Genomic DNA, 26,889 nt, shown 5'->3' with positions numbered 1-26,889 from the left:
TTTCATCATGGTAGTTTCATTATCAGAAAAGTGTCTTATCTCATAATTTTAGAGCAGTTTTCCCTCTTTTTTCTAAAACATTTTAGGAAGAAAGAACATCTTCATATCTTAACAGACTGAAATTAGGTTGAATATGAAGTATCACAAATTCACTGGAGATATTTTTAAACAGATAACACCTTTGGGCTTTATTTGTTAGTTTGTGAGAACAGAGTTCATGCTGATTTTTAATCCATGGCACTCCTGCCATCTTCTTCTAAGTGCAAGGGTTACTTGTGTACACAACAGCATCTGGGCCTATTCATATCTTTATTTTTTCTTTCCTATAGTTTTTTTTTTTTTTTTGAGACAGGTTTCTTGGGTAGCATTGGCTGTTCTGGAATTTGTCTTGTAAACCAGTCTGGCCTTGAACTCTCAAAAATCAAAACGCATCTGTTAGGATTAAAGGCTTGCACTACCACCACCTGGCTATATCTAAAATTTGATCTTAAAAATTAGGCAAATCCCCAGGTGGTGGTGCTTTTAATCCCAGCACTCAGAAGGCAGGGGTAGATGGGTCTCATAGGGTTATGTATTATAAAAATTAGGAATACTTTCCTTTTTTGAAAAGTTTACTATTTCCCATAATATTCTTTTTAAAAAGTAATCTACTTTTGCCATGCAGTGGTGGTGTACGCTTTTGATCCCAGCACTTGGAAGGTAAAGGCAGGCGGATCTCAGTGAATTTGAGGCCATCCTGGTCTACAAAATGAGTTCCAGAACAGCTCGGACTGTTAAACAGAGGAATGTTGTCTTGAACCCCCCCCCCCCCCCCGAAAAAAAAGAAAGAAAAAAAATCCTATTTTTTAAAATTTTTACTTATGTGCATTGGTGTTTTGACCACGTGTTTGTTTGTGTGAGGGTGTCAGAGGCCCTAGGACTGGAGTTATAGACAGGTGTGAGCTGCCATGTAGGTGCTGGGAATTGAATCCCGGTTCTTTGAAAGAGCAGTGCTCTCACCTACTGAGCCATCTTTCCACCACCGCTGTACTCCTAACCGGTGATTGGAAATGGTGAGCTTCTGACATGTTTCACTGTGTTAGTCATAGTAATCCTAAAGATTCAATAATAAATTTCTGAAAATCAGAAATGTAGGGGTTGTGTAGATGCCAGTGGGTAATGTACTTGCTAAAGCAAACATAAGGATCTGAGTTTGAATTCCTCTAAACCACAAGAAAAGCCAGGCAAAGTATTGTGCACCTTGTAATCCCAGTACACTTATGGGGAGATAGGAAGCAGAGAGGAGAATCTCAAGAAGCTGGGAGGCCAAATATTTTGGCATATACACAACTACAAATAACAATGAGGCGTTGCCTCAAACAAGGTGGAAAGCAAGGACAGAAATCCAAGGTCCTTCACTGACCTCAATACGTACAAACGCACAAGTCATAAACACACACAAAATCAGAGCTGTAGATAATTTATGTGTGCTTTAATGAAGAATTGATTTAGCCTTCATATAGCTTAGGTTCATAAAAATGAAGTCTGTTTTCAAAAATTTCCTGTTTTAAAGGACTAGGTATATAGTCAATCTCATGAATTTCCCTAAGAGTACCAATAGAATGGTCATTTCTAGATAGTCTGCCTTAGTCAGATGTTGGTGCATTTTGTGTGTTTTTATCTTTTTGTAGATCAGTCTGGCCTCAAACTTAAAAGAGGTCTGTCTGCTTCTGCCTTCAAGTGCTGGGATTAAAGATAAATGCCACCATGCCTGGTGAGGTTTTTTTCTTACATTTATTTATTTAAAAAAAAATCTCCGAGAGCCTGTAAGAGTAGAATCTAGAGGTTTTTGCTTACTTGCCTTATTGGTTTTTGAAAGTACTTTAATTCTGTACAGACCTAGTAACGCCTTATTATTCTTGAAATGTTTGTAGTATTTGCATGAAATTATAGTTATTTCTTATTGATTACTTTCTTCTACCTTCTTTTTTTTCTTTGTTATTAAACCAGAAACCCTGGCCATGAAAGGATTAACGTTGAACTGTCTGGGAAAAAAGGAAGAAGCTTATGAATTGGTTCGCAGAGGTTTGAGAAATGACTTGAAAAGTCATGTGTGTATCCTTTTGAAATGTGTTTAAAGATTGAGTAGGCTGTTTTAACATAAGAATACAAATGGAATCAAGAAATGTAGATCCCTATTACCACTTTTTATTAAAGTGAAAACCGCAACTATCATTCAGGAAACTCCACCACCCCCCCCATATACCCACTACATTTTAACAGTACATGTTAGATATTGTATCTATGGAAGCTCTTCTCATATTGGGATGGGATATTGCTATGGCTTGAATATTTATATCTAAATTCACATGTTGAAGCCCAGTCATCAGAGTGATGGTATTAGGAGTAAGGTTGTCTAAGGTTGTCTAAAAAGTGGTTAGGGTAAGAGGATAAGAGCCTTCAGGAATAAGATTTGTGAAAAAGTCCCTTTGGCCACATGACGATACAGTTAGGATATGCCATCTGTGAAAGAGAGAGCCAGACTCAATAGATAATGGGTATGCAGAAGTAGTATCAATAGCAAATTTCTTTCGTTTATAGATTACCTAGTTTAAGTAAGTTATTATATATTACTTATGATAGCAGACTAAATGGTCCAAGACAGGTATCATGTTGATTTCATTCATCCATGACCATAACTTTAGAGAGGCTAATTTGTTGTTGTTTTTGTTCTTTGAGACAGGGTTTCTCTGTATAGTTTTGGAGACTGTCCTGGAACTTCCTCTGTAGAACAGGTTGGCCTTGAACTCACAGAGATCCCTCTGCCTCTGTCTCCCAAGTGCTGGGATTAAAGGCGTGCACCACCACCTCACGCCTAGAGAGGCTATATTATAAGGAATATTAAAGAACCATATACTGTATATAGTATACTGAGTAAGAGCAGAGTGTAATGAGCTTCACTTGGACCTGACACCCTGCTCAGCCTCTTTCTGTTATCTTAGGCCTCAGTTTCCTCATTTGTGAGATGGGGATATTCATACTCTCCTGGTAGTAGTGACTTAATATATAACAAAACTTGTCTTCTGTTTAAGGGATTGATAAGGGCTGTATTTGAGTAGAAATATATGGTGGAAAACAGAAAAAAAAATGTGCTTTGGTAGTTTTCAGTCTCTATCAACGATATACGTGTTTCGTGGGCTAGCATGATTTAAGATCTGAATTATTTCGCACATTTCCAAGTGTTAACAATCTGTTAGGACAGTTCAAGTAAAGTAAATTGTCTGTTGAAGGAAAGTGCTAGATAGCTCTAGAGAGCATTTTGAGAGTATATAGAACTTGGATTTTCAAAGAAGGACTACTACTAATCCTGCAAAGCAGAAGTCTGTCAAGAAGAGTGATCAGAGGACCAAAAAAGAAAGCCAGGGCTAACAGTGTAGTTTAGATATAGCTTTCTGCTCTGGTTTTACTTCCTCAAGAGGCAGAGGCAGGCAGATCTCTGTGAGTTCAAGACCAGCCTGGTCTAGAGTGAGTTCCAGGACAGGTTCCAAAAGCTATAAAGAAACCTTGTTTTGAAAAACCAAAAAAAAAAAAAAAAAAAAAAAAAAAACCAAACAAAAACAAAAAAAAAAAAAACCAAAAAAAAAAAAAAGTGGGTGGGAATCGGTAGGTTTGAGTGATTGGTGATACAATGAAAAGTCTATACTAGGTGAGGTAATGATCTCCTTTTATAGTTTATTCTCATTCATATCCCCCCCATCCTCCTTTGCCCCGGCTATCCTCGGACTCTGTAGAACAGGCTGTCCTTGAACTCAGAGATCAGCATGGCTCTGATGTGCACCATCGTCGTGCCCAGCTATATAGTATTCTTAGAACCAATTCTTCATTCCCTTGGGTATCTATTTCCTTTAGTAAACAAGGTTTCACTGTGTATCCCTGGCTGACCTAAAACTCACAGAAGTCTGTTTTTCTCTGCTTCCTGAGTGCTGAGATTAAAGGCTACCACACCTGGCTGGGAATAGTATTTCTTGACATGCAGGTTGTATCCTTAACTAAGTCCCTTTAGGTTGGCATGTTTATGGCCTTCTTCAAAGGTCAGACAAAAAATATGATGAAGCCATTAAGTGCTACCGAAATGCACTGAAATGGGATAAGGACAATCTTCAGATCTTAAGAGACCTTTCCTTACTACAGATTCAAATGCGAGATCTTGAGGGTTATAGGGTAAGTAAAATATGTTTTTTATTTTATAAGAAAAAATCTTGTTACTTAGGACTTATATTCTGATAAAGAAATTTTTCTTTCCATTTTTTGAAAGAAATTTAACTGGCTACCCCCTTAGTGATTATACCTGTGATTGGAATAGTTAGATCTTAAAAACAAATCATTTTATTGTGAGATAGAGAAGGAGTACTGTGTAGGTTGTTACTCATTTTGTAAAACATTAACATCCAGATAGAATGTTATTTTGTAACTATATAGTCTTTTGTAATTTTCTGTAAAGTAAGTTTTTAAATTTGTGTTGTCTCTTTATATTGAGCTTTAATACAGTTTAGTAGCTTCTCTTTAACCCTTAAATCAGTAGTGGCTTTTTTTCTTCTTTAATATTCTGTTTCTTCATGGTTGTTAGTGCTTGTCAAGCTGTTTTCTTTACAGGCCTTATAAACATTGAGGGTGTACTTTCTAAAGAATTTCATTTGCTAATTTTGTTGAGTAGATCAGGAAATAAAGAAGGATATCTGGTATCAAGTTAAAAAACACTGTAAGATTAGCTCATTTCTTTGTCTCTATACAAGTATATAATATTAGATGATAAAGTTTTTCGAAAATAGTTACCAGAATGAATCATTTTAAAACAGATTAATGTGATCTCTTTTGTTTGTTTTTTTGTTTGGTTTTTCGAGACAGGATTTCTCTGTCTAATAGTCCTGACTGCCCTGGAACTGACTGAGATCCGCCTGCCTCTGCCTCCCAAGTGCTGGGATTAAAGGCGTGTGCCACTACTGCTCGGCCAGTCTGGTTTTCTTAAGGCCCTGCGGGCTTTGTGTGCTAGTTAGTAAAGAAGCATTCCGTTTAACTGTAAACCTAAGCATAGGTTTTGTTTTCTTCTGCCCCGTGAAGGAAACAAGATACCAGTTGCTTCAGCTTCGACCTGCACAGAGAGCATCATGGATTGGTTATGCTATTGCTTATCATTTATTAGAAGACTATGAAATGGCAGCAAAAATTTTAGAAGAATTTAGGAAAACACAGCAGGTAATAAGAAACCAGCTTATTGTATCTGATTTTAAGTATAGCTAAAAGAAGTTTAGAATTTAGTTAGCATTTTACTTGGAAATAGCTTCAGTTTTGTTCTCAATTGAAAGAAGTAGTAGAAAAAACTATAGGAATGTACTTTAAAATCTTTGTGGCTAATATTGGCGCTTACATTTTTTTTCATTAAGCTGTTGGAGATATGCTTGCTCTTTTACATATTTCTTAGTGCTCCTCAGGATTACTGTAATTGTTATAACTGCAGATGGTCTCACATAGTATCACAATTAGACTTATTTTAAGCTGTAGTACATAGTGAAGATGGTCTTAATTTTTTTCTAATAATTTTTTTTCAGTTAACGTTGTCTGGTTTTAAAGCATACCTGTCATGTAGTGATCATTTCTCTGGAGTCTATCTGAAATAATTTCAAAGAGTTTGTATTTTCTGGGGCTAGAGAGATGCTTCAGTGTTTAAGAACACTGACTTGCTCTTACAGAAGGCCAGAGTTCAATTCCCATGGATACATGGCAGCTCACAATTGTCTGTAATTTCAGTCCCAGGGGACACAACACCCATGACAAAATACCAATGCACATTAAATGAATGAATGAATGAAGTTTATATTTTCTGCTGTTAATTATTATGCTGAGCATCCAGTAATGTTTTTGGAATGTTCCTGAGTTTGGATTTGCTTGCCTTTCCTCATTGTTAGTTAAAACTACACTTTTCACAGAAATTCACAGACTAATGATGGCTGCTTAGGAGTTCAGCCAATCAACTGGTACATAATTTATCCATTCTATTTTATTACTGTGTTAGGGTGGTATTTGCAACTGTAAATTTGTTTTGCTTTTTATTTATGAACAATCTAAGACCAAATAGCTCATCTGTCATCAGGTTTTGACCACTAGCCTTTTGCATTCACTGCCTGGTTCAACAGTTAAAATAGCATCTCTGAAATAGAGATTCTCTCACTTCCACTATATTTTTTTTCGAGATTTCTTATTTGCATTTTATTGCTGGCAGATTCCCCCTTTTTGTTTTTATTTACTTACTTATTACTCATTCATTTATGGTTTTTCAAGACAGTGTTTCTCTGTGTAGCTTTTTGGAGCCTGTCCTGGAACTCACTCTGTAGACCAGGCTGGTCTCGAACTTAAAGAGATCTGCCTTCCTCTGTATCCCGAGTGCTGGGATTAAAGGCATGAGCCACCATGGCCCGATTCATTATTTATTGTATACCAGAACTTGTGGGTTATTTTAATCAGTTTATTATGAGCTGCTATTTATTTAATATTTCTTAAACAAATATTTAGGAATTTTAATGTATTGCTATTAACCAGGTATTATCTTTTTATTTAGGGTGTGTAAATAATTTTCCAATACAAAAATAAAATTCTTATTGTTAGCATTCCTTGTGTCTACATGCAGACATCTCCTGATAAAGTGGATTATGAATATAGTGAACTCCTTTTATATCAAAATCAAGTTCTTCGGGAAGCAGGTCTCTATAGAGAAGCCTTGGAACATCTTTGTACCTATGAAAAGCAGATTTGTGATAAACTTGCTGTAGAAGAAACCAAAGGTACTTTAAAACTACATCATTGTAACTTTTAGTTATAGCCAAAAATGGGCTCAAAATTCATATTTTCTGCTGACAGTCACACAATTCAGCTTGCTGATGATGGGAAAATGTATCATTCATGAATTTTATAGAATTTGTGTTCTCATCATATGTTAAGTGATGAGCATTGTTGATTAAAGAGGAAAATCACAAAAAAATCATTTAATAAAGTGACATTGGTAAAATGTTTGTTTTTGATTGTCTTTAAAGGGGGCTATGCTTTGCCCTCTTGGCTGGTCTTACACCCCTGGGCTCAGTGGTCCTTATTCTCTAGCTGGGAGTAATTGATACTACAGGGCTAGACTAACACCCAGTGTGAGCATTCATTCTGCAAACTACCCCTGTATTGAAAATACAGGGCTCGAGATGTAGCTCAGTTGTAGTGCACTAGCCTAGCATGTCTGAAGCCTTAATTTCCAATTTCCAGTATTACAAAAAAAAGGAAAAGAAATCCCTACAGGATTTGGTCAAAAACACAGGAGACAATTGTAATTTTATAAAACAGCATTAATTATTTTAGAAACAACTCATTGGAAAAATTACTGTGTAAGTACTATATGTCAGATTTTATTTTCAGTAGTACATATTTATAAGTTAGTTCTTATAAAATACGTAGAGGAAGCTGGATGTAGTGGTGCGCCTCTGCAGTCCTGCACTGAATGGACTAAGGCTGGGTCAGGAGTTTGAGGCCAGCCTGGATTCTAGAGCAAGAGTCTCAGTCACCTCTCCCCCAAAACAAACAAAGAAAAAAAATACAACCGCAAAAAAAAAAAAAAAAACTAGAAAGATTTTTCAAATCTCTTTATGGTTATTTGAGTTTCTTTGAGAAAAATAGAAAGACCATGAATTCTATGTGGAAAGGAACCAGATTTGGATTCTTTTGTGATAGAAAAGGTGGGTCTTTAAAGAACTGTCTTCAAATGCTGAGACATTTATTCCTAGGCTGAGAAAAAGAGAACTTTATAGTTCTTATTCATTTGTTGATTGACTGATTGATTGACTGATTGATTGATTGATTGATTGGCGACCAGGTCCCTCTATGCTGTTAGAGGTCAGCCTTTCCGGCTGCTGTGTTGACATTCTGCTTGGCTTTATTAAAATTGGGGATGTTGCGTGCATTGTAGGATGTTTTACAGTATTCAGAGCTTTGTCCTGTTAGAAGAGCAAGCTAAATGTCTTTAAATATTGTCAAATATACTTTGTTTGAGACCCAACCACATGTTGGGGTTCAAAGTCTATTATAATACTCTGCAAGACCCTTTACAAGTTAAGTTACACCTGCTTTAAAATACTGAAAACCGTAGTGACTTGATAATGATAAACATGACAGGGAAGCTGGGAACTCAGAAGAACACTATCCACTGCAACAATTCAAAATGAGGCTTTGAAGAGAATTTTTGAGGAAAAATTTTCCTCAAATATTTTAATTTTTACCTTTTTTTTTTAAATAGGGGAACTTCTGTTGCAGTTGTGTCGTTTGGAAGATGCTGCTGATGTTTATAGAGGGTTACAAGAGAGGAATCCTGAAAATTGGGCCTATTACAAAGGCTTAGAAAAAGCACTGAAGCCAGGTAGTGTTATTTATAGCCACTGATTGCATCCTTTCCTTTTCTATTTTGCGGGGTTGGGGGAGGGTGTGTGCAAGACAAGATTTCTCTGTGTAGCCTTGGCTGACCTGGAACCTTCTTTGTAGAGACAAAGCTGACCTCAAACTCACAGAGATCTGCTTGCCTCTGCCTCCTGAGTGCCTGGATTAAAGGCGTGCACCATCACAGCCCGTCCCCCCTCCCCCCCACGTCCTTTTCTTAATGTATGTTTTATTAACTATTTGTCTATTTCTAAAGTGCAGCTAGAAAAGTAATTGTTAGGGCTGTACAGAATCTAGAGCCAGGCACACCTTCAGCCAGTACCTAGGAAGTGAATTCCAGGCCATCCAGGACTATATAGTAAGACTATGTCTCAAGAAAACTAACCAAATAAGAAGAAACAGGAATTAGTTCAAAGTCTAACATGCTAACTTTTTTTAAGTTCATGTTTATAACTTCTGTACTTGAGAGGATGAGGTAGGAAAATTTGAGTTTAAGGCCAACCTGGGTTGAAAAAGTAGGTTCAAAGCCAGATTTTACATGCTGATACCCAGAAATAACAGCAAAACAAGAATAGATCTAAAATTTAAATGGACAAGTATACTTCTCAGTTATATAAAAGATTGAGAATATTCTGAAATCTACTTTTACAAGATGATAGAATTGCTAGAAAATGGCCAGTGAGATGACTCAGTGGGTAAAGGTACTTACAAGCCTAGTGTCATCTTTCCTTAGTACCTGGGACTCACATGGTGTAAGAAGAGACTTGACTCCCAACCTGTAACCTTAAAATGTGTATAGTGGCATGTAAATGCATGTGTGTGCTCCCTCCTCCCACACACACCATACTACACTCAAATAAGTAAATGCATAAGTTTAAATTTTTGTGTATATGAATAGGTTTGCCTGCATGTATGTGTGTGCACCACTTTTAGCATGCCTGATACCCATGGTGGACAGACCCCCTTGGGCTGTAATTAAAATGGTTGTGAGCTGTGCTTGGAATCAAGGCCAGATGTTCTGAAAGAGCATCTTAACCATAGATAGAGCCATTCTTCAGCACCATGAATTCTTTTAGCTCAAAAAAGAAACTGCCAGGCACAGTAACACATACCTTTAATCCTAGTGTTTAGAAAGCAGAGGCAGACAGATTTCTGAATTTGAGGATAAGCTGTCTACATAGTGATTTTTAGGCCAACAATGGTGACATAGTGAGGCCCTGTCTTAAAAAAAGAAAGAAAGAAATGAAAAAAGGATTTGAAATAACTTCTTTCTTGTAAAAGATCTTACTGTGTCTTCCTGGCTGCCTCAGATTCAGAGATCACCTGCCCCTGCATTCTGAGTACTGATATTAAAGGCATGCACCATCATCACTCCCAGCCAGAAATAACTTCTGGGGGAAAAAAAGATAAATGCATACTAACTTTGAAATCATGAAAGTGAAGTGTGAATTTTCTTACTGTAATGGGCCTGTCTTTCTGAGAGAAGAAACAATTAGAACCTCTGGTCAGCTGTTGTAGGCAGGGCAGTTCGTACAGCTGTATGGATGTTGGCATGCTTCACATGCATCATGGTTTTGTGATAAATTTCCATCTCTCTCTCTCTCTCCCATAAATGGACTGAAAAAGCAAGAGAAATCACAACATCAGCAGCAGCCTTACATAACCTATGTTCATTAGAGTATAAGCTGACACACAGGGAACAAAGCAGGTGAAGTTTCTAAAGTGTGCAAAAAGAAGAAAGGTTTAGGGGCATCTGCAAGCTGGGAAGCCTCAGCATGTACTACTATTAGAGAGTTAGATCTTCCAGATTCTGAGAATAGAAATGATAACCAAAAATAATATGTTAGCTGAGTGTGGTGGTTCATGCCTTTAATCCACATCTTAGAAGGAATTGTTGGGTGAATTTGAGGCTTTGCAGAGTAACCTTGCCTTGAAAAAAAACAAAAGAACAAACACCACATGAGAAAACTTCACCCACACAATCTGGTTTTACTGAATTCCTTTTAAGGCTGGTGTAGTGGATCATTCTTGATGTCGTTACTACATATAGGAGAAACCTTTGCTGGTGATTACTTTAACCAGGAACTTATACTTTCATAAGAACTTCATCATTCCATGTTAGATAATGTGGATAATCTAAGACAGGGAATTATGGCCGTGAAACATAGTTACAAGAAATATTTATTAGAAATCTGAGAATGAAAAGCCTACTTACTGAAATAAAAATCTTTTAAGTTACATTATTTGAAAAACCACACATATGTGTGTATGTAGGAAGAGGGATGTTGGTGGATGCCAGAAGAGGGGTTTGGATCCCCTGGATCTCCAGTTACAGACAGCTGTGAGCTGTCTGAAGTGGGTGCTGGGATTTCAACTTGGAGAATTCTAGATCACAGATCACATTCCTGAAGTAAAGATCTGAACAGATCAGATTAGGACACATCAAACAAACGGAAATGGTAGGTTAAACTAAGGACTGGCTTTCTGCTGAGAGCAAAAGAAAACATAGAATATGAAGACATGGAAATAAAGGACAGATCCACACGCTCCAAATAATCAAAGGAGAGTTAGAGTGGAAAAGCTCAGGAAAGCCATGTGCAGTAACTAAGTTTTTTTTACAGCGGAGTCCTGAGATTTCAAATTACTTACTTTGTATAGCTAATAGGCTTTTAAAATATGGAAATAATTGGAAAAACTTAAATGATTGTTGATATAGTTAATTGACAAGGTTACACATAATTTTCTTGTACAACTTTCCCTTTTGTTTTTCTGTTTGAGACAGAAACTTACTATGGAACTTATTGGCTTGAAATTTGCTGTGAAGACTAGGCTGGCCTCAAACTCAGAGATCCACCTGCTTCTGACAGATTAAAGGTGTATGTCATCACACCCAGCCAATTGTAATTTTTATTTAGAAAACTTGTAATTGGGTAGAAATATGCAATTTGTAATTACATATAAAAAGAAAGTTTTCTCTACTTTTTTTTTTCAGCTAATATGTTTGAACGGCTAAAAATTTATGAGGAGGCCTGGACTAAATACCCCAGGGGGCTGGTGCCAAGAAGGCTACCATTAAACTTTTTATCTGGTAGGTAGAGAATTGCAAAGGAAAGAAAACACTGTTGTGATTTAAGTATGAATATGTATGTATATGAAGGCCAATGTAAGCATTGTTAGAGTTGTCATCAGACTCTTTTTCTTCCAGGAGAGAAGTTTAAGGAGTGTTTGGATAGATTCCTAAGGATGAATTTCAGTAAGGGTTGTCCACCTGTCTTCAATACTCTGAGATCTTTATACAGAGATAAAGAGAAGGTAAAGTCAACAACCATGATGTGTTCGTTCTCTGGGCTCGGTACTACCTGTTTTGTGAAGCACTGTTAATTAGTCTCCTGGCTTCTGGTGGGAATGCTTCTTCTATACCCTTCTTTTATAGTCTATTTGCCTTTTGGTGCTTTAGTGACTTCAGTATTTGCTTTCTTTCCTTTAGCTCATATTAACCTTTTTGGGGGGGGGGGGAGTTTAAGACAGGGTTTCTCTGTGTAACATCCCTAGCTGTCCTGGAACGCCTTGAGCTCACAAAGATCCTCCTGCCTCTGCCTCCCAAGTGCTGGGATTAAAGGTGTGCACCTTCACTGGTTGGCTAACAGTAATTTTTTTCCCAACCTTTTTTATTGTTAGAAGTCAGAAGTGATTTTCTTTTCTTTTCCTTGAAACTAAATTTTAACCTTGTAATCCTCAATTTTTATTCAGTAAAAATGTTTTGTCAGAAGATTTTTTTTTTTTTTTTTTTTTTTTTTTTTTTGGATGCGTGGTTTGTCTGTATAACTGCTCTGGCTGTCCTGGAACTCGCTCTGTAGACCAGGCTGGCCTCCTAACTCACAGAGATCCACTTGATTCCTCTGGGATTAAAGGCATGTGTCACCACTTTCCAGCCTTCAAGTGATTTTTTTAAAAAATATTTATTTATTCTGTATACAATGTTCTGTTTCTGTGTATGCCTGAAGGCCAGAAGAGGGCACTAGACCTCATTACAGATGGTTGTGAGCCACCATGCGGTTACTGGGAATTGAACTCAGGACCTTTGGAAGAGCAGGCAATGCTCTTAACCACTGAGCCATCTCTCCAGCCCCCTTCAAGTGATTTTTAAGAGGGTATCTTAATCTTTATATTGATTGCTTCCTTGCAACAACAATGTCACCAAGCTAGTGTTAAAAACTTGAAAGACATTGAAAAGAACTAGAAAGATGAACAAAATTATGGATGCACAATGTACATGTAATTGCCTGTCTTTTGTGGAAAAGCCCAAGATACGGGCTTTATTGATTTCTCTTTTTTTCTTACATAGGTCACATCTATAAAATCTAACCTATTCTAATTTTGGAGCAGTGAGAATTGTTTGTGAAGCAGTCTTACGTATACAATTGCACAATTTTCTTCTAATCTTAAATAATATAATTATAGAAATAATTTTCTACTTGTACTAAGTTTATATAATATTGGATTAAATTCTGCATTATGATAGTTCTTTCAGTTGTTACTAAATGCATCTAATTTAAACAGTTTGGGGACATCATATTCCATCTTGGTATAAGTGTGTAGCCTGACTTGGGAGGAGAGCACAGGTATACCAGAGAAACCTGGCTGTGACCATGCTATGCCTACAGTCTACTCACAAGGAGAACTATAATAATCTGTTTGTGGGCCATTTAAGAGTTTTTGTAGTAACAGAAATCATTAAGAATGAATTAATCAAATAAATCTTGTTTTTTAAATTTTGGTTTTAGATTTGGTGCAGATATTGCGCTGTGTTGCCCAAGTTGACTAGAATAGGTGGGCTCATTTGATCCTCTTACCTCAGTTACTTGAATAGGACTACAGACATCTACCACTGTTCTTTGCTTAAATTAGGGAATTAATGAAATAAAAGTACTCCATGCCTCTGAGGAAGCCAGAAGTATAGTTAAAATTTAGGAGAAAGTACAACCTGGACAGACAGGTATTTTCCTGAACTTAAAGCACCCTACTTTGCTGGGCTTCAGGGTTAGTGGTATTTCTCCTGAATTATGAGAAGATTCATTTACCAGACACTTAGAAAAATGCCTTTTTCGATGTAGAAAAAAGACTGTTTCCTGAGTAAATTGGGAGCATGGGGACCATGGGAGAGGAGAGAAAAGGAGGGGAGCAGAGAAAAATATATATCTCGAAAACAATAAAAAAGAAAGAAAAGAAAGAATTCAAAAAAAAGAAAGAAAAGGAAAAATGCCCTTTTCTAACCTTTAGTTCTTTTTATTTATTTGAGACCAGGCTTCATGTCACAAGTTTTCGGCTTGCTACATAGTTGGAGCTGACCTGCATCAAACTCTTGATTCTTCTGCCTCCACGTGCTGCCATCATATGCACGTGCCACCATGCTAGGTCATGGCATTTAATTCTTGATCATAAAGAACAAATGATGACTGTTGGTATTCTTTACATGTTTTAGGATAAAAATTAATTTAGATGTAAGTTACCCATAACATTGTTTCTGTCCAACATTCACCAACTGCTGGTTTAGTTGATGATTCTCTTTTTTCTATCAGGGAAAGGGACTTAGTAATAAGGTTTTAGGAGATTGAGTATTAATGTGTACCTTCAGTTTTAGTTTTTTTTATTATTTATTATTTTAAAGACAGGGTTTCTCAATATAGGCTTGGCTACTCTGGAACTCATCAGCTGATCTTAAACGCACAAAGATCCATTTGCCTCTGCCTCCTGAAGGCTGGGATTAAATGTGTGCGCCACCACTGATTGGCTGAGACTTTGCAGGGTTTTGTTTAGAGGTTAAAATACTCATAAAGGGAGGAGATATGTGTTGGAATATTTATTTAGTCCTTTATATAAGGAGCACATTTTTCACAAGAGCAGTAACTTTCTTTCATTAAAATGTGATCGTGTTTGTACTCTAGGTGGCAATTGTAGAAGAACTAGTAGTTGGTTATGAAACCTCTCTAAAAAGCTGTCGCTTATTTAACCCCAATGGTAAGTACATCAGTTTTTAATAGACTATGAAATTATTCAGGTTAGTCTTCTTTATTTTGATAGGAAGTATGATGCATTTAATTTATTATGATGTAGTTCCATTAATTGCACACCGTGTTATGATATTAAGAATCATTAATTTATTGGTATGAAAGCTATGTCAGATTTAAAGGATCTATAAAAAACTTGATTGAATAATACAATGAGCCTCTATTTACTCATCACTTGGCTGTAATAATTTTAAATTCGTGTCTAAACATTTCATCATAACCTAACTATTCCCCTCTATTCTTTACTTTTCTTTTTCTTTTTTATTTTTTCAAGACAATGTTTTTCTGTTTAGCCTTCGCTGTCCCAGAACTTGATCTGTAGACCAGGCTGGCCTCACACCCACAGAGATTATCTGTCTCTGCCTCACGAGTGCTAGGATTAAAGACATGTGCCTGGCTTTCCCTCTATTCTTAACATTTTTTAAAAAAAATTATATTTATTATGTATACAGTGTTCTGTCTGTCTGTCTGTATGCTTGCTGGCCAGAAGAGGGCACCAGATCTCATTACAGATGGCTGTGAGCCACCATGTGGTTGCTGGGAATTGAACTCAGGACCTCTGGAAGAGCAGTCAGTGCTCTTAACCTCTGAGCCATCTCTCCAGCCCTCTCTCTATTCTTAAATCCAAAGCTTTACATTATTCCATGAATTTTTCAACATATCTTAAGTACTTTATCTTTTTTAAATATTTATTTATTCTGTATACAATATTCTGTTTCTGTCTATGCCTGAAGGCCAGAAGAGGGCACCAGACCTCTTTACAGATGGTTGTGAGCCACCATGTCGTTGCTGGGATTTGAACTCAGGACCTTTGGAAGAGCAGGCAATGCTCTTAACCGCTGAGCCATCTCTCCAGCCCCTCTTAAGTACTTTATTTCAAACAAAACTATAATATCATTTCAACCTAGTGGCATGGTTTTGTAATCCTGTCTACTCAGAGTATTTGAGGCAGGAGATTTTTTTTTTTTAAAGAAATTGAAGGCCTCTGCACAAGTGAGATCTTGTATCAAAATTTTTAAAAAAGAAGGAAAAAGAGGGCTGCTGATACAACTCAGTTGTAGAGTATTTGCTTGATGTGACTTACCAGGCCATGGAGTTCAACCTTAAATATTCCATGCCCCCCCCCCTCCAAAAAAAATCACAAACAAACCTGGATGATATCATCATTATCTTTACAAATTAGTACTTTCCTGAATACAGAGATAGCTCAGTCCATTAAGTATTTGTTGGCAAGTGTAAGGACTCCCCCCACCCCCAGCTAGATTTCAATGCTCATATTTAAAAAAAAAAAAAAAGGCAAGGCCTGGTGGCATGTGTTTATGTTCCCGTGCTGGGAAGGATTTGCTGGATAGCATGCCTACCCTAATTTACAAGACTTGGGTCTCAGTGAGAGATCCTATCTTAAAAACAAGGTGTTTTGCAAATTAGAAATGACACAGTACTGTCCTTTGTCCTCCATATACTTGTGCATTGGGTCACACACAAATAAGTGTACATGCACACAAAGTAAATATGTCTTTAATTCTTAATCACCAGTTTACCATCATATTTTCAGTTGTCTTACGTTCTGTCTTTCCCTCCCTTCTAATTTAATCCCTTCTTCCTTTCTTCTTCCCTTTCTTTTTTTTCCGTTTCTTTCTTCCAGATTTATGAGATAGGGTCTTTATAATCCAAGATATTTTAGAACCCATTACAGTTGTCTTAGGATTTTTCTGGCTGTGATAAGCACCATGACTAAAAGTAACTTGTGGAGAGAAGGGTTTGTTGTAGTTTATAACTCCCAGGTCAAACACCATTACTGAGGGAAGTCAAGAAGGAGTAGGGTAGCAAATAGCTTGGAGGCAGGAACTGGAACAGAGGTCATGGAGCAGGGCTGCATACTGGCCTGCTTCCTAAGGCTCAGCCTGATCTCTTACGTACTACTGCACCACCTTCCTGGGGGTAGGAACACTGACAGTGGACTGGGCCCTCCCACATTGGTCACTAATTTAAAAGATGCACTACAGGACTGTCTGCAGGCCAGTCTGGTGGAGGTATTTTCTCACTTGAGGCTTCCTCTTCCCAAATCATGCAGTTTGTGTCAGGGTGACATAAAAGAGCCAGCTCAGCAATATTCCTTCTTTAGTCTCCCAAGTGCTTGAATTATACCACACCCAACCCTTTCCTTTTGTTTGTTTGAAGACCTAAGTAATTCTTAAATTTGGTTGTTGTCTTTTATGTCTCTGTTAATTCATGCTTTTTTTTATCATCTCTTGAACCTGTGATTTTTTTTTTACTGGAGAATGAATTTTCTTAGCCTAGATTTTGATGAATATATTATTATATATATATTTCTGCCCTTAGAATTTTTTTTTAAATTGGTAGTTCGGTGTAGAAGTGGATTGTCTTCTGCTTACCATTGGCCACATAGAAAGTCTGGTTCATTAGTTCTCAACCTTCCTAATGCTGTGATCCTTTAATACAATGCCTCTGTTGTAGTGATCCTGATCAGTCCTTAAAAATATTTTGATGCTACTTTGTAACTGTAATTATGCTACTGTTATGAGTTATAATTAAATATCTCTGTTTCTTAAAGGTCTTAGGCAACCCTTGTGAAAGGATCATTTGACCCCCCAAAGGGGTAGTGACCCACAGCTTGAAATCGCTCATCTAATTCTTTAGTTACAGTACAGATCAAATGCTGGTCAGTAGCACATGTATACAGCTAATGTCTTCTGCCCAATAGGGGCAGGTAGAGAAACATGTCTGTTGCTCCAGAACTCTCTAATAGACAGTCTCTAGCTAATTGTTTGATGAAGGTTGATTATTTGGATCTCCCCTTCTCTACCTTTCCTTCTATGTCTCTCCCCCCTTTCTAAGCTGAGTAAGCCAAAATGATTTTCTTCTATCAGTAGGCAAATACTGTTATTTTAAAAGCTAAATTTTATTTCACTTATTACTTGATTTCCAAAAGTTTCATCTTGTATGGAGAAAAACAATTTTTTTTCTCTTATGCTGTACTTTGGTTCTTTACCAGTTTTCAAAAGGTTACACTGGTTCTTTGCATCCTCAAACTTGGCAAGTAGTTTTATTTTAAAAAATATGAGTTTAGGACCTGGTGATTTCTGAGTTTAGTCTCGGATTGCACATGGTAACAGTACTGCACTTACTTGAGTAAGTTGTCCTCTGGCCTCTACATGTGCAGCGGAGCAGGCACACACCCAGACATACGCACTCTCAACAAATAAGTATAATAGATGTTTAAAAGAAAATAACTTATATATAGGCATGCCTGGTATTTATTTATTTAATTATACGTGATTCCATCTTTCAAGTGCTGTGGTGGTAGGTGATAACTTAGTCACTGACAAGAGCTTGAGCACTTAACCCTGTGCATTTCCACTGAAGATCTGGAATCATTTTTCCCACAGAGTTCTGGCTTCAGTAGTGGAATAGCCCACCGTGGGACCTGGGGTGCACATTGCTAGTAAGCTGGCCATTGTTTCTAGGTCTCAGATTAAATTTTAACAGTACTTTTAAAAAGGCATACCATGGTTTCATTGGTTAATTGTCATGATATTCCTTTGGTTATCAGCATTTTTCTACATATTTTACAAATGTGGAAGAGGCTCAATGACATGCCCACGAATATGCAGCACTTGTGTTGCAGATCTATCAGATGGGGAGTTGGTGAGTTCCACTCCTATTATTTTCCACTGAGCCACTCTATTTTTATTAGGAAAATAATAAGCATATAGAGTTTTAAATCAATTACAGTTTTCAGGTTATAGAAATTTATATTTACAGAATTTTTGGTGTGTGAATTCTATGTTTAACTTTCACATATTCTTATATTAAAATCACATCTTTAAAAATTACATCTTGTACTAACATACAGAAGAAATATTTTGTCTTTCTTTGGAAATAGCTTTTATTCAGTTTTTATAGTAATTTTTACATATTCAGCATAATATTAAGACCTGAAAATGTCACCAAAAATAAAAATGTCCACGTCATCAAATACATATGTGGGTTAGTGTATTACTTAGAAACTTAATTAGGCAGTTACACTTTTCTTTTTAAAATCTTACTATGTGCAAGGTATTATGCTAAGAAGTGCTTAAGATACAGAATAGAAAACATGCTTTGGTAGATTATAATGTGCTTAGCTGTAGATTATATCTAGATACATACATAAGCTACTTTAAAATTACTTTCCTTATCAATGGAGGGACCAATATAGCGGAGTGGATATTCTCTTAATGTTTGCGATAGCTAATCTTGATTTTCTTTCATTTTTCCCTTTCAAGATGATGGAAAGGAGGAGCCCCCAACCACGTTACTTTGGGTCCAGTACTATTTGGCGCAGCATTATGATAAAATTGGTCAGCCATCTATTGCTCTGGAATACATAAATACTGCTATTGAAAGTACGCCAACATTGATAGAACTCTTTCTTGTAAAAGCTAAAATCTATAAGGTAAAAACCTTTACTTCCCCTGTTTTTGTAAGGTCATAATTTTTGTTATTTTACAGCTTCTAGATAGAATAAGTAAAAATATCATTCTGTGAGAACTATCAGGCTGGTTTGTTCTTGGAATTGTCATGGTTATGTTTATTTCGTCATTGGTCTAACTATACAAACAATACATAAGAGTGTGTATGTACATGCAAACATGCACACTCAGACTCGAGCTCACATTATCACTGTAACGTTTCTGCTAACAGTTAAATATGTTCACATGTAAGCATCTGATGTTAATTTATTTTGAATATGATGAAATTTATTTTGAATGTACATGTTACCATTTCTTGACTCAGTTCCTGAGCTATGGATCTCCTGTTACATGCGCTGACATCTTAAAGTTGCCTCTTTATCTTATTTCCCAGTATATCCAGTAATCAGACATTTTAAAGATGTTATTGTAAACCAGTAATATATTTATTAAGAAAACAGTGGAATTAAATAGTATTTCAAAGCAATCCCTCTTTACTGTACTGAATCAAAAGCTTCATACATACTATATAACATTAACACTAACTTGCATCCACCTGCAAGGGTTTTTATTACTGCATTTATTTTCTTTGAAGCTTGGTCTTTGTAGTCTAGGCTGCCCTCAAAAGTGGGACTTCTGCCTCAGCCTCCTAAATACTGGGATTACCAGTGTACACACCACTCTTCTTTGTCCCAGAACTTTAAAAACATTTCTAAAATTATATTTATTCATTTTGATGGATGTGGCACATGTGTGTATGTCAGAGGACAACTTAAGCAAGTTTTCTGTTTCTATCATATGGGTAGAAAGGTTTGAACAGGCTTGGGGGCAGTTTCTGTTTACCTACTGAGTGAGCCATCTTGTTTGCTACCTAACCCAAATGTTTTTTTTTTTTTTAAAGATTTATTTATTTATTATGTATACAACAACATTCCTTCCATGTATGCTTGCATGCCAGAAGAGGGCACCAGATCTCATTATAGGTGGCTGTAAGCCACCATGTGGTTGCTGGGAATTGAACTCAGGACCTCTGGAAGAGCAGTCAGTGCTCTTAACCTCTGAGCCATCTCTCCAGCCCCCTAACCCAAATGTTTTAAAGTCAAGTTTTACTCAGTTTTGTGGCTTTACCAGAGTATTAGATAAATGAGTTATGATTAGAATAGTAGGGGATGTCCATTAATTTCTTTCTGACCTGGGGCTTGCCTGTTCTGCGAGGCTAACTGGCTGGTGATGTCCAGGAATCTTGCTGTCTTGATCTCTTCCAGAAATAGGATTAGAGATTCAAGCTACCACAACTGTCTTTTTTACATGGGTGCTGGGATCCAAATCCAGGTCTTGAGTCAGAAGAATGCCTGTCTTTACTTTCATTTGTTTATTTTAATTATTTATAGGTCGCAAACTTCTTAACCCAATAAAATTATCATATTTACTGGTTAATTTTGTTTTTGTACTTTCAAGCATGCTGGGAATATTAAAGAAGCTGCCAGGTGGATGGATGAAGCCCAGGCCCTGGACACAGCAGACAGATTTATTAATTCCAAGTGTGCAAAATACATGTTAAAAGCCAATCTGATTAAAGAAGCTGAAGAAATGTGCTCCAAGTTTACAAGGGTTTGTATGACTAATGTTCTGGAACTTAAGCAGGACATAGTTGACTTTGTACTTTTACTTTTCTCTCTTCCAAAGTCAGTACCAGCCTGTGTATCTGTGAGCCATGTGCTCGCCTGGTGCTCACTGAGGCCAGCAGTGGGCGTTGCATTGCCTTGAACTGGAGTCAGAGATGGTCTGGAGGAGCACTCAACTCTCTTAGCCGACTGAGCCACTTTTCCAGCCCCCAAAGTTTGTTGTCAGTTTCACAGTTTTCCAGATATTAAATTACCGTATTAGAGAAAGAATAGATACGTTAGATAAAATATTTCCTTTTTGGTTTTTTTGTTTTGTTTTGTTTTTAGAAACAGGGTTTCTCTATAGCTTTGGAGCCTGTCCTGGAACTTGCTCTTGTAGACCATGCTGGCTTCGAAATCACAGAGATCCGCCTGCCTCTGCCTCCCGAGTGCTGGGATTAAAGGCGTGCGCCATCACTACCCGTCCAAATTAGTTTTAAAACTGGTTTGTAGCTGGTTGTGGTTACATAAACCTTTAGGCCCAGCATTCTGGAGGCAGAGATATGCAGATCTCTGAGTTTGAGGCCAATCTAGTCTACAAAGGGAGTTCTAAGACAGTCAAGGTTATTCAGAGGAACACTTTGTTAAAGAGCCAAAAGAAAAAAGCCAGATGCCTTTAGTCCCAGCACTCAGGAGGCTGAGGCAGATGGATCTCTTGAGTTTGAGGCCATACTGTCCTGCGAGTGAGGTTCAGGACAGCCAGAGTTAACAAAGTAAAGCCCTGTCTTGAAAAACCAAACCAAACAAAAAAAAACTGGCTCATAGTGATTAATGTTGAGAAAGTCTTAGGGGTGGGGGATGGGCCTAATATTTCATTACTTATCTGCTGTATAATGTTATTATTATGTTCATCACTTGCCAAATTATCACCTCTAATGCATAGAAAGAGAACTCAAGCCAGGTGGTAGTGGCACACAACTTTAATCCTGGCACTCAGGAGGCAGAGGCAGGCAGATCTCTGAATTTGGGGCCAGCCTGGTCTACAGAGTGAGTTCTAGTGATGGCAGGACTGTTACACAGAGAAACCCTGACTCAGAAAATTATTTCAGAAATTTGATCAGTTGGCCATTATTCCTTTTTAAATATTATGATAACGTGATGTATTTGGTGGGGATTGTCTGGAATCACTATGTGATTTTCATCAGGAAGGAACATCAGCAGTAGAGAACCTGAATGAAATGCAGTGCATGTGGTTCCAGACAGAGTGTGCCCAGGCATACAAAGCAATGAACAAGTTTGGTGAAGCACTTAAGAAATGTCATGAAATTGAGAGAGTAAGTATTTTACATGTGTGAGCCTCTCCTTTTGTTTGGTTAGATCTTGAAGCCTTTCATATACCACTCCCCCACATTTATAATTCACAGCATGTGATTTTAGAATGACTAATACCATATTTCAGGTTTTAAAAATGAAAATATTATGCACTGTATTTCTAGCCATCCTTTGTATTATCTTTTATTTAAGAATCCTTTCCAAAGAGTTTAGGAAACTTGTGTCATGATGATGGTTTTAATGCAGTTTGAACGTTTGAATTGCTTCTGCTTATTCCCTAATACATAAAAACTCATTGATTTCCCAGTCCTGTTCATTGTGTTTTTAATTCATACCATCTACTCTTGATAAAGATTTGATCTTTTAAACTTATCAGTGCTTGGTTGAACTGTGAGGTTGCTGATTTCTTGACTTATTGGCTGCTTGATTTTTATTTATGTACAAGCAGCAAGCTACATAAATAGAGTTCAGAATTAGAGCCTCAACAAATTACTGATACTATGTGCTGTAATCCCTGCTATAAGTTTTCTAAATAATACCACTATAGTATATGTGCCAACTAGCATCATTATATATACTAGTTAGCGGGCAGTTTGTCAGAATGGTTTCACTTTAGTATAATTAAGGAAGAAAGAACCTAGTTAAAGCATTATTATCCCCTTTCATTAAATTATTCAGTTCCTCTAGTATGTTCTTTGCTAGGTGGTAGCCAACTGTAATTTTAAAAATCATTTTCTTATTTTTCATTTTATGTTCATTGGCGTTTGGTCTGCATGTATGTCTGTGTGAGGGAGTTGGAGCGTCTGGAACTGGGTTTACAGACAATTATGAGCTGCCATATGCCTGTTGGGAATTGAATCTGGGTCCTCTGCAAGAGCAGCCAGTATTCTTAACCACTGAATTATTTTTCCAACCCCTGCCAAGTATATGTTTTTATATGCGAACTGTATCAAATGACTAACTTTCTTATTTTTATTAATTTTTAATTCTATTGAAATAGGTAGTTCCAAGGTTTTGCTTTTATTGTTTTCTTAGACAATGTTATACTCCAGTATGATAATAAAAAGATAATTTTGTTAGCATTTTATAGAAATCACCGATGACCAGTTTGATTTTCATACATACTGTATGAGGAAGATTACCCTTAGATCATATGTGGACTTATTAAAACTAGAAGATGTACTTCGGCAGCATCCATTTTACTTCAAAGCAGCAAGAATTGCTATTGAGATCTATTTGAAGCTTCATGACAACCCTCTTACAGATGAGAATAAAGAGCACGAGGCTGATACAGGTATAACATTCAAAGATTTATCATTATTGCTACTTGTGTTTGTAGGTACTTATGTTTGTGAATAATGTAGTTTCCCCCACCCCCATCAATTTTATTGAATATCTTGGTGGGAGGTTGTTATCCAAGACTAAAAAATGATGGGTATTTTGTAAATTTGTCTAAGGAAAATACCACTTTATATTTCCAAAATAAATTAGACATTTGGTGTTTGGTTTTGATTCGAGAGTTTTGTTTCAGTGGCGACTAAGGATCCAATCCAGTGCTTTTTCCTTACTAGGTATTCTATTACTGAGTTACTTTCCCAGCCAGAAGCTTAATTTGCAATTAGATGTTTATCTAATGAGGTTGAATTACCTAAGTTTCACATTTAATATCATATTTACTCAGCTAACTATAATACCATAATTTCTAGCCATATAAATAGTGTGCAAACTCCATTAGTGTTGACTCATTAGTATAACTTGGTACTCCTTTAAAAAGAAAATCTAGTTAGATTTATTTGATGCATGCATGCGTTTGTGCGTGCATCAGTTCTGTCTTTCCGCCATGTGAGTTCCAAGAATCTAACGTAGGTTGTAAGACGTGGCAGCAAGTGTCCTTACCCACTGAGCTACCTCTCTTGCTGCTTCTTTAGTAGTAATTTGTAATTAACCCAGTAAAAGATAGACCTTTTTTTGAACATTAAAATACATCTTAGAATTAAACTAGAAAAATTTCTCAGGAAAAATGGTTCACACCTGTAATCCAAGAAAGTTGTGGTCAGTCTGGGCCATAGAATGAAAACCTGTCATTAAGAGAAAAAAAAAAAGTTGTTTTGTCTTTTCGAGACAGGGTTTTCCTGTGTGACACGGAAAGACCGAGTTTGCAAACTTGTATAAAATAAAGGCTCTTGGCTTTTATGTATGGGACTTGGTCTCCTTGTTGATTTTTGGGGGACTTCACGGATTTGGGCATAACAAAGTCTACACATATCAACATAATTTTTTATTGTTTTTTCTTTTGAGATAGGATTTTATAATACTCAGTATTCCTGGCTATTCTGGAACTCACTAAATAGGCTGCAAAGGGAGACTGTCTGGAGAAAAGGAAAAAACAAAACAACAACATAAACATAAGAGCATTTATTTGCAATGGAATGATTTCACTTCTGCTAGTGAAAATAGGAGTCTAGCTGGACAGTGGGTGGTGGCACACACCTTTAATCCCAGCACTTGGGAGACAGACAGCTGACTCTTGAGTTTGAAACCAGCCTGTAATATGAGCAAGTTCCAGGACAGCCAAAGCTAATCAGAGAAACTCTGTCTTGGAAAAACAAACACACGCAAAATGAGAGTCTAAAGTTCTTTCTCTCTCTCTTTTTTTTAAAAACATGGTTTCTTTTCTTTTCAGTCCAAATTCAATGTGATTCTGCCTATACAATTCCATTGAGAACTTGGTGGCCATTTCTGTATTTTGTTACTAGAGTCCACCTATAGCTTTACCACTTTAGCATCTCCTTCTTGTTGTTTTCTTCACTGTGAATGGTCTCTGTGTTCTGGATTTTAATGTCGACATTTGCTTTTGTTTCAGCTCCTTGTTACTTTAGATTCTTTCTCTTGCATTTTTGTTACAGCAAGAAGTAGGTGTTACACTCAGTGCTTTGATTAGAAAATCACTTTAGCTAGGTCTCTTAGTTTATTTGATATGTTTTGTTTCACTATTGATGTTTCCCACTTTCTTCACTTTAGCCTGCTCTTCCTCAAGGCTTCTTTTTTCTCTTTCCACCTCTTCCTTCCTATTTTTCTCTCTTTTCTTTACTTGGGGGTCTTACTCTAATACCCTTGCTAGCCTGACTCACTGTCTAGACCAGGCTAGTCTTGAATTTATAAAGATTGCTTGCTGCTTCTACTGTCCAAGTGTTAGAATTACAGGCATGTGCCACTATGTTCTGGTCAAAAAAAAAAAAAAAAAAAACCCAAAAAACTAAACAAAACCTGAAAAAATTATGTCAGAACATTGTCTTAGAGTGTTATTTAATATGTGAATAATATTACTATACACAAAATAAAGTTGGCTTACAATAAATAAAAAACAATTAGGATCAGGGAGTGGTTAAGATCATGTGCTGTTCTTGGAGAGGATTCAAGTTTGGTTCCCAGCACCCATGTTGGGTGGCTCACACCCTGACTCCAGGGTGTCTGATATTGTCTTTTGGCCTTTATATGCACCCAATCCCTCTACATATATATACTTTAAATAGTTAAGTTACTAAAGTCTTGTGGGGTAAAAATTAGAGCCTGGTGAGATAGCTCAGCAGTTAAGAACACTTGCTACTCCTGCAAAAGAGATTGGTTCCTATGCCCACTCCTGTTTTAGGGGCTACAATGCTCTCTTCTGACCTCTAAGGGCACCAGTTATACACATAATACACATAACAGACAATACATCCTGTCTTAGTCATTGTTTTATTGCTGTGAAATGTGTCGAGTAACGTGGTGCTGGTGTGTGGGTTCAGGCAGGTGTGTGAAATGAAGACTCAAAGTCTCTGCTTCTGCAGGGGGCTCTGTGAACTGAAGCTTTTTTTATTTTTCCCTGTGTTTACACTTTAGCTAGTAGATTTCTAATGGAGGAGAATCATCTGTCTATGTGTTACTTTCATTGGTTAATAAAGAAACTGCCTTGGCCCTTTAATAGGAGAATATTAGGTAGGCGGAGTAGACAGAACAGAATTCTGGGAGAGAGAAGGCAGACGCTTCAGGCAGTCGCTATAGTCAGTCACCATGCTTCTCCTCTCCAAGACAGACACAAGTTAAGATCTCTCCCCATAAGTGACCACCTCGTGGTGCTACACAGATTATTAAATATGGGTTAAAGCAAGATGTGAAAATTAGCCAATAAGAGGCTGAAACTAATGGGCCAGGCAGTGTTTAAAAGAATACAGTTTCTATGTAATTATTTCCGGGTGTAAAGCTAGCCAGGTGGCGGGATGCAGCCCCACCGCTCCATCTACAGATTTCCATATCTCAAAACAAACTGAATGAAGCTTCCAAAAGTACAGTGCCATGTGCAAATACCTGATTGATGAGGAGCCACAATTTTATGGATTTTCTCTTAACCAAGGTTTGCATTAGCTTTGTATCCTTGGGAAACTCTCAGACAAGATTTCCATAGGGCAACAAATGATGGATTAAAGGCTGGATGCTAATTTCAGAGCTAGGCCAGGTATGGCTCAGTGGGGTTTCATGGCTAGGAGAGGTTTCTTGCTTTCTCTCTGGTACCTGGTCAGCTGGACATTACTCCCCAGTAAAATACACTGACCAAGATAAGTATTATAAAAGAAACATTTAAGGGAGCTTGCTTCCAATTTCAGTTTATTACCATCATGGTGGGGAGTATGTTGGTAGGCATGGCAGGCCTGGTAGTGGAATAGTTGAGAGCTATATCCTGATTCTTGGGAAGCAAGCAGAGAGAGAAAGAAAGAGGGGGGAGGGGCACTAGTCCTGGCATGGGGATTTGAAACCTCAAAAATACCCCCACCCCTTCAACATGGCCTTACTCTCTAATCCTTCTCACATGTGCCACTCTGATGACTAAGCATTCAATTGTATGTGCCTGTGGGCGCCATTATTATTTAAACCACCACACACCCACATCCATCACATAACATTTTGAAAGTGTCTACGGTAGTTGCAATG

The 26,889-nt window shown here is 37.1% G+C and overlaps 1 protein-coding gene across 1 annotated transcript in view; it reads left to right on the top strand.

Moving 5' to 3' along the window:
• The window catches only part of Naa15 (N-alpha-acetyltransferase 15, NatA auxiliary subunit), a 67,644-nt gene that overhangs the window by 28,023 nt on the left and 12,732 nt on the right, over nucleotides 1-26,889 (top strand). The window contains exons 3-14 of the mRNA XM_038347493.2: nucleotides 1,990-2,094; nucleotides 4,043-4,200; nucleotides 5,098-5,232; nucleotides 6,662-6,815; nucleotides 8,306-8,425; nucleotides 11,435-11,530; nucleotides 11,648-11,754; nucleotides 14,388-14,460; nucleotides 18,800-18,969; nucleotides 20,444-20,596; nucleotides 21,795-21,923; nucleotides 23,002-23,215. Of these exons, the coding sequence (XP_038203421.1) occupies nucleotides 1,990-2,094; nucleotides 4,043-4,200; nucleotides 5,098-5,232; nucleotides 6,662-6,815; nucleotides 8,306-8,425; nucleotides 11,435-11,530; nucleotides 11,648-11,754; nucleotides 14,388-14,460; nucleotides 18,800-18,969; nucleotides 20,444-20,596; nucleotides 21,795-21,923; nucleotides 23,002-23,215 (1,614 nt within the window). The remainder of the gene's footprint in view (nucleotides 1-1,989; nucleotides 2,095-4,042; nucleotides 4,201-5,097; nucleotides 5,233-6,661; nucleotides 6,816-8,305; nucleotides 8,426-11,434; nucleotides 11,531-11,647; nucleotides 11,755-14,387; nucleotides 14,461-18,799; nucleotides 18,970-20,443; nucleotides 20,597-21,794; nucleotides 21,924-23,001; nucleotides 23,216-26,889) is intronic.

The sequence above is a fragment of the Arvicola amphibius genome, chromosome 11, assembly GCF_903992535.2.
Source record: "Arvicola amphibius chromosome 11, mArvAmp1.2, whole genome shotgun sequence".
Lineage (NCBI taxonomy): Eukaryota > Metazoa > Chordata > Mammalia > Rodentia > Cricetidae > Arvicola > Arvicola amphibius.
The sequence above is the reverse complement of the archived record's forward strand: the minus strand, read 5'-3'. Positions and strand labels throughout refer to the sequence as shown.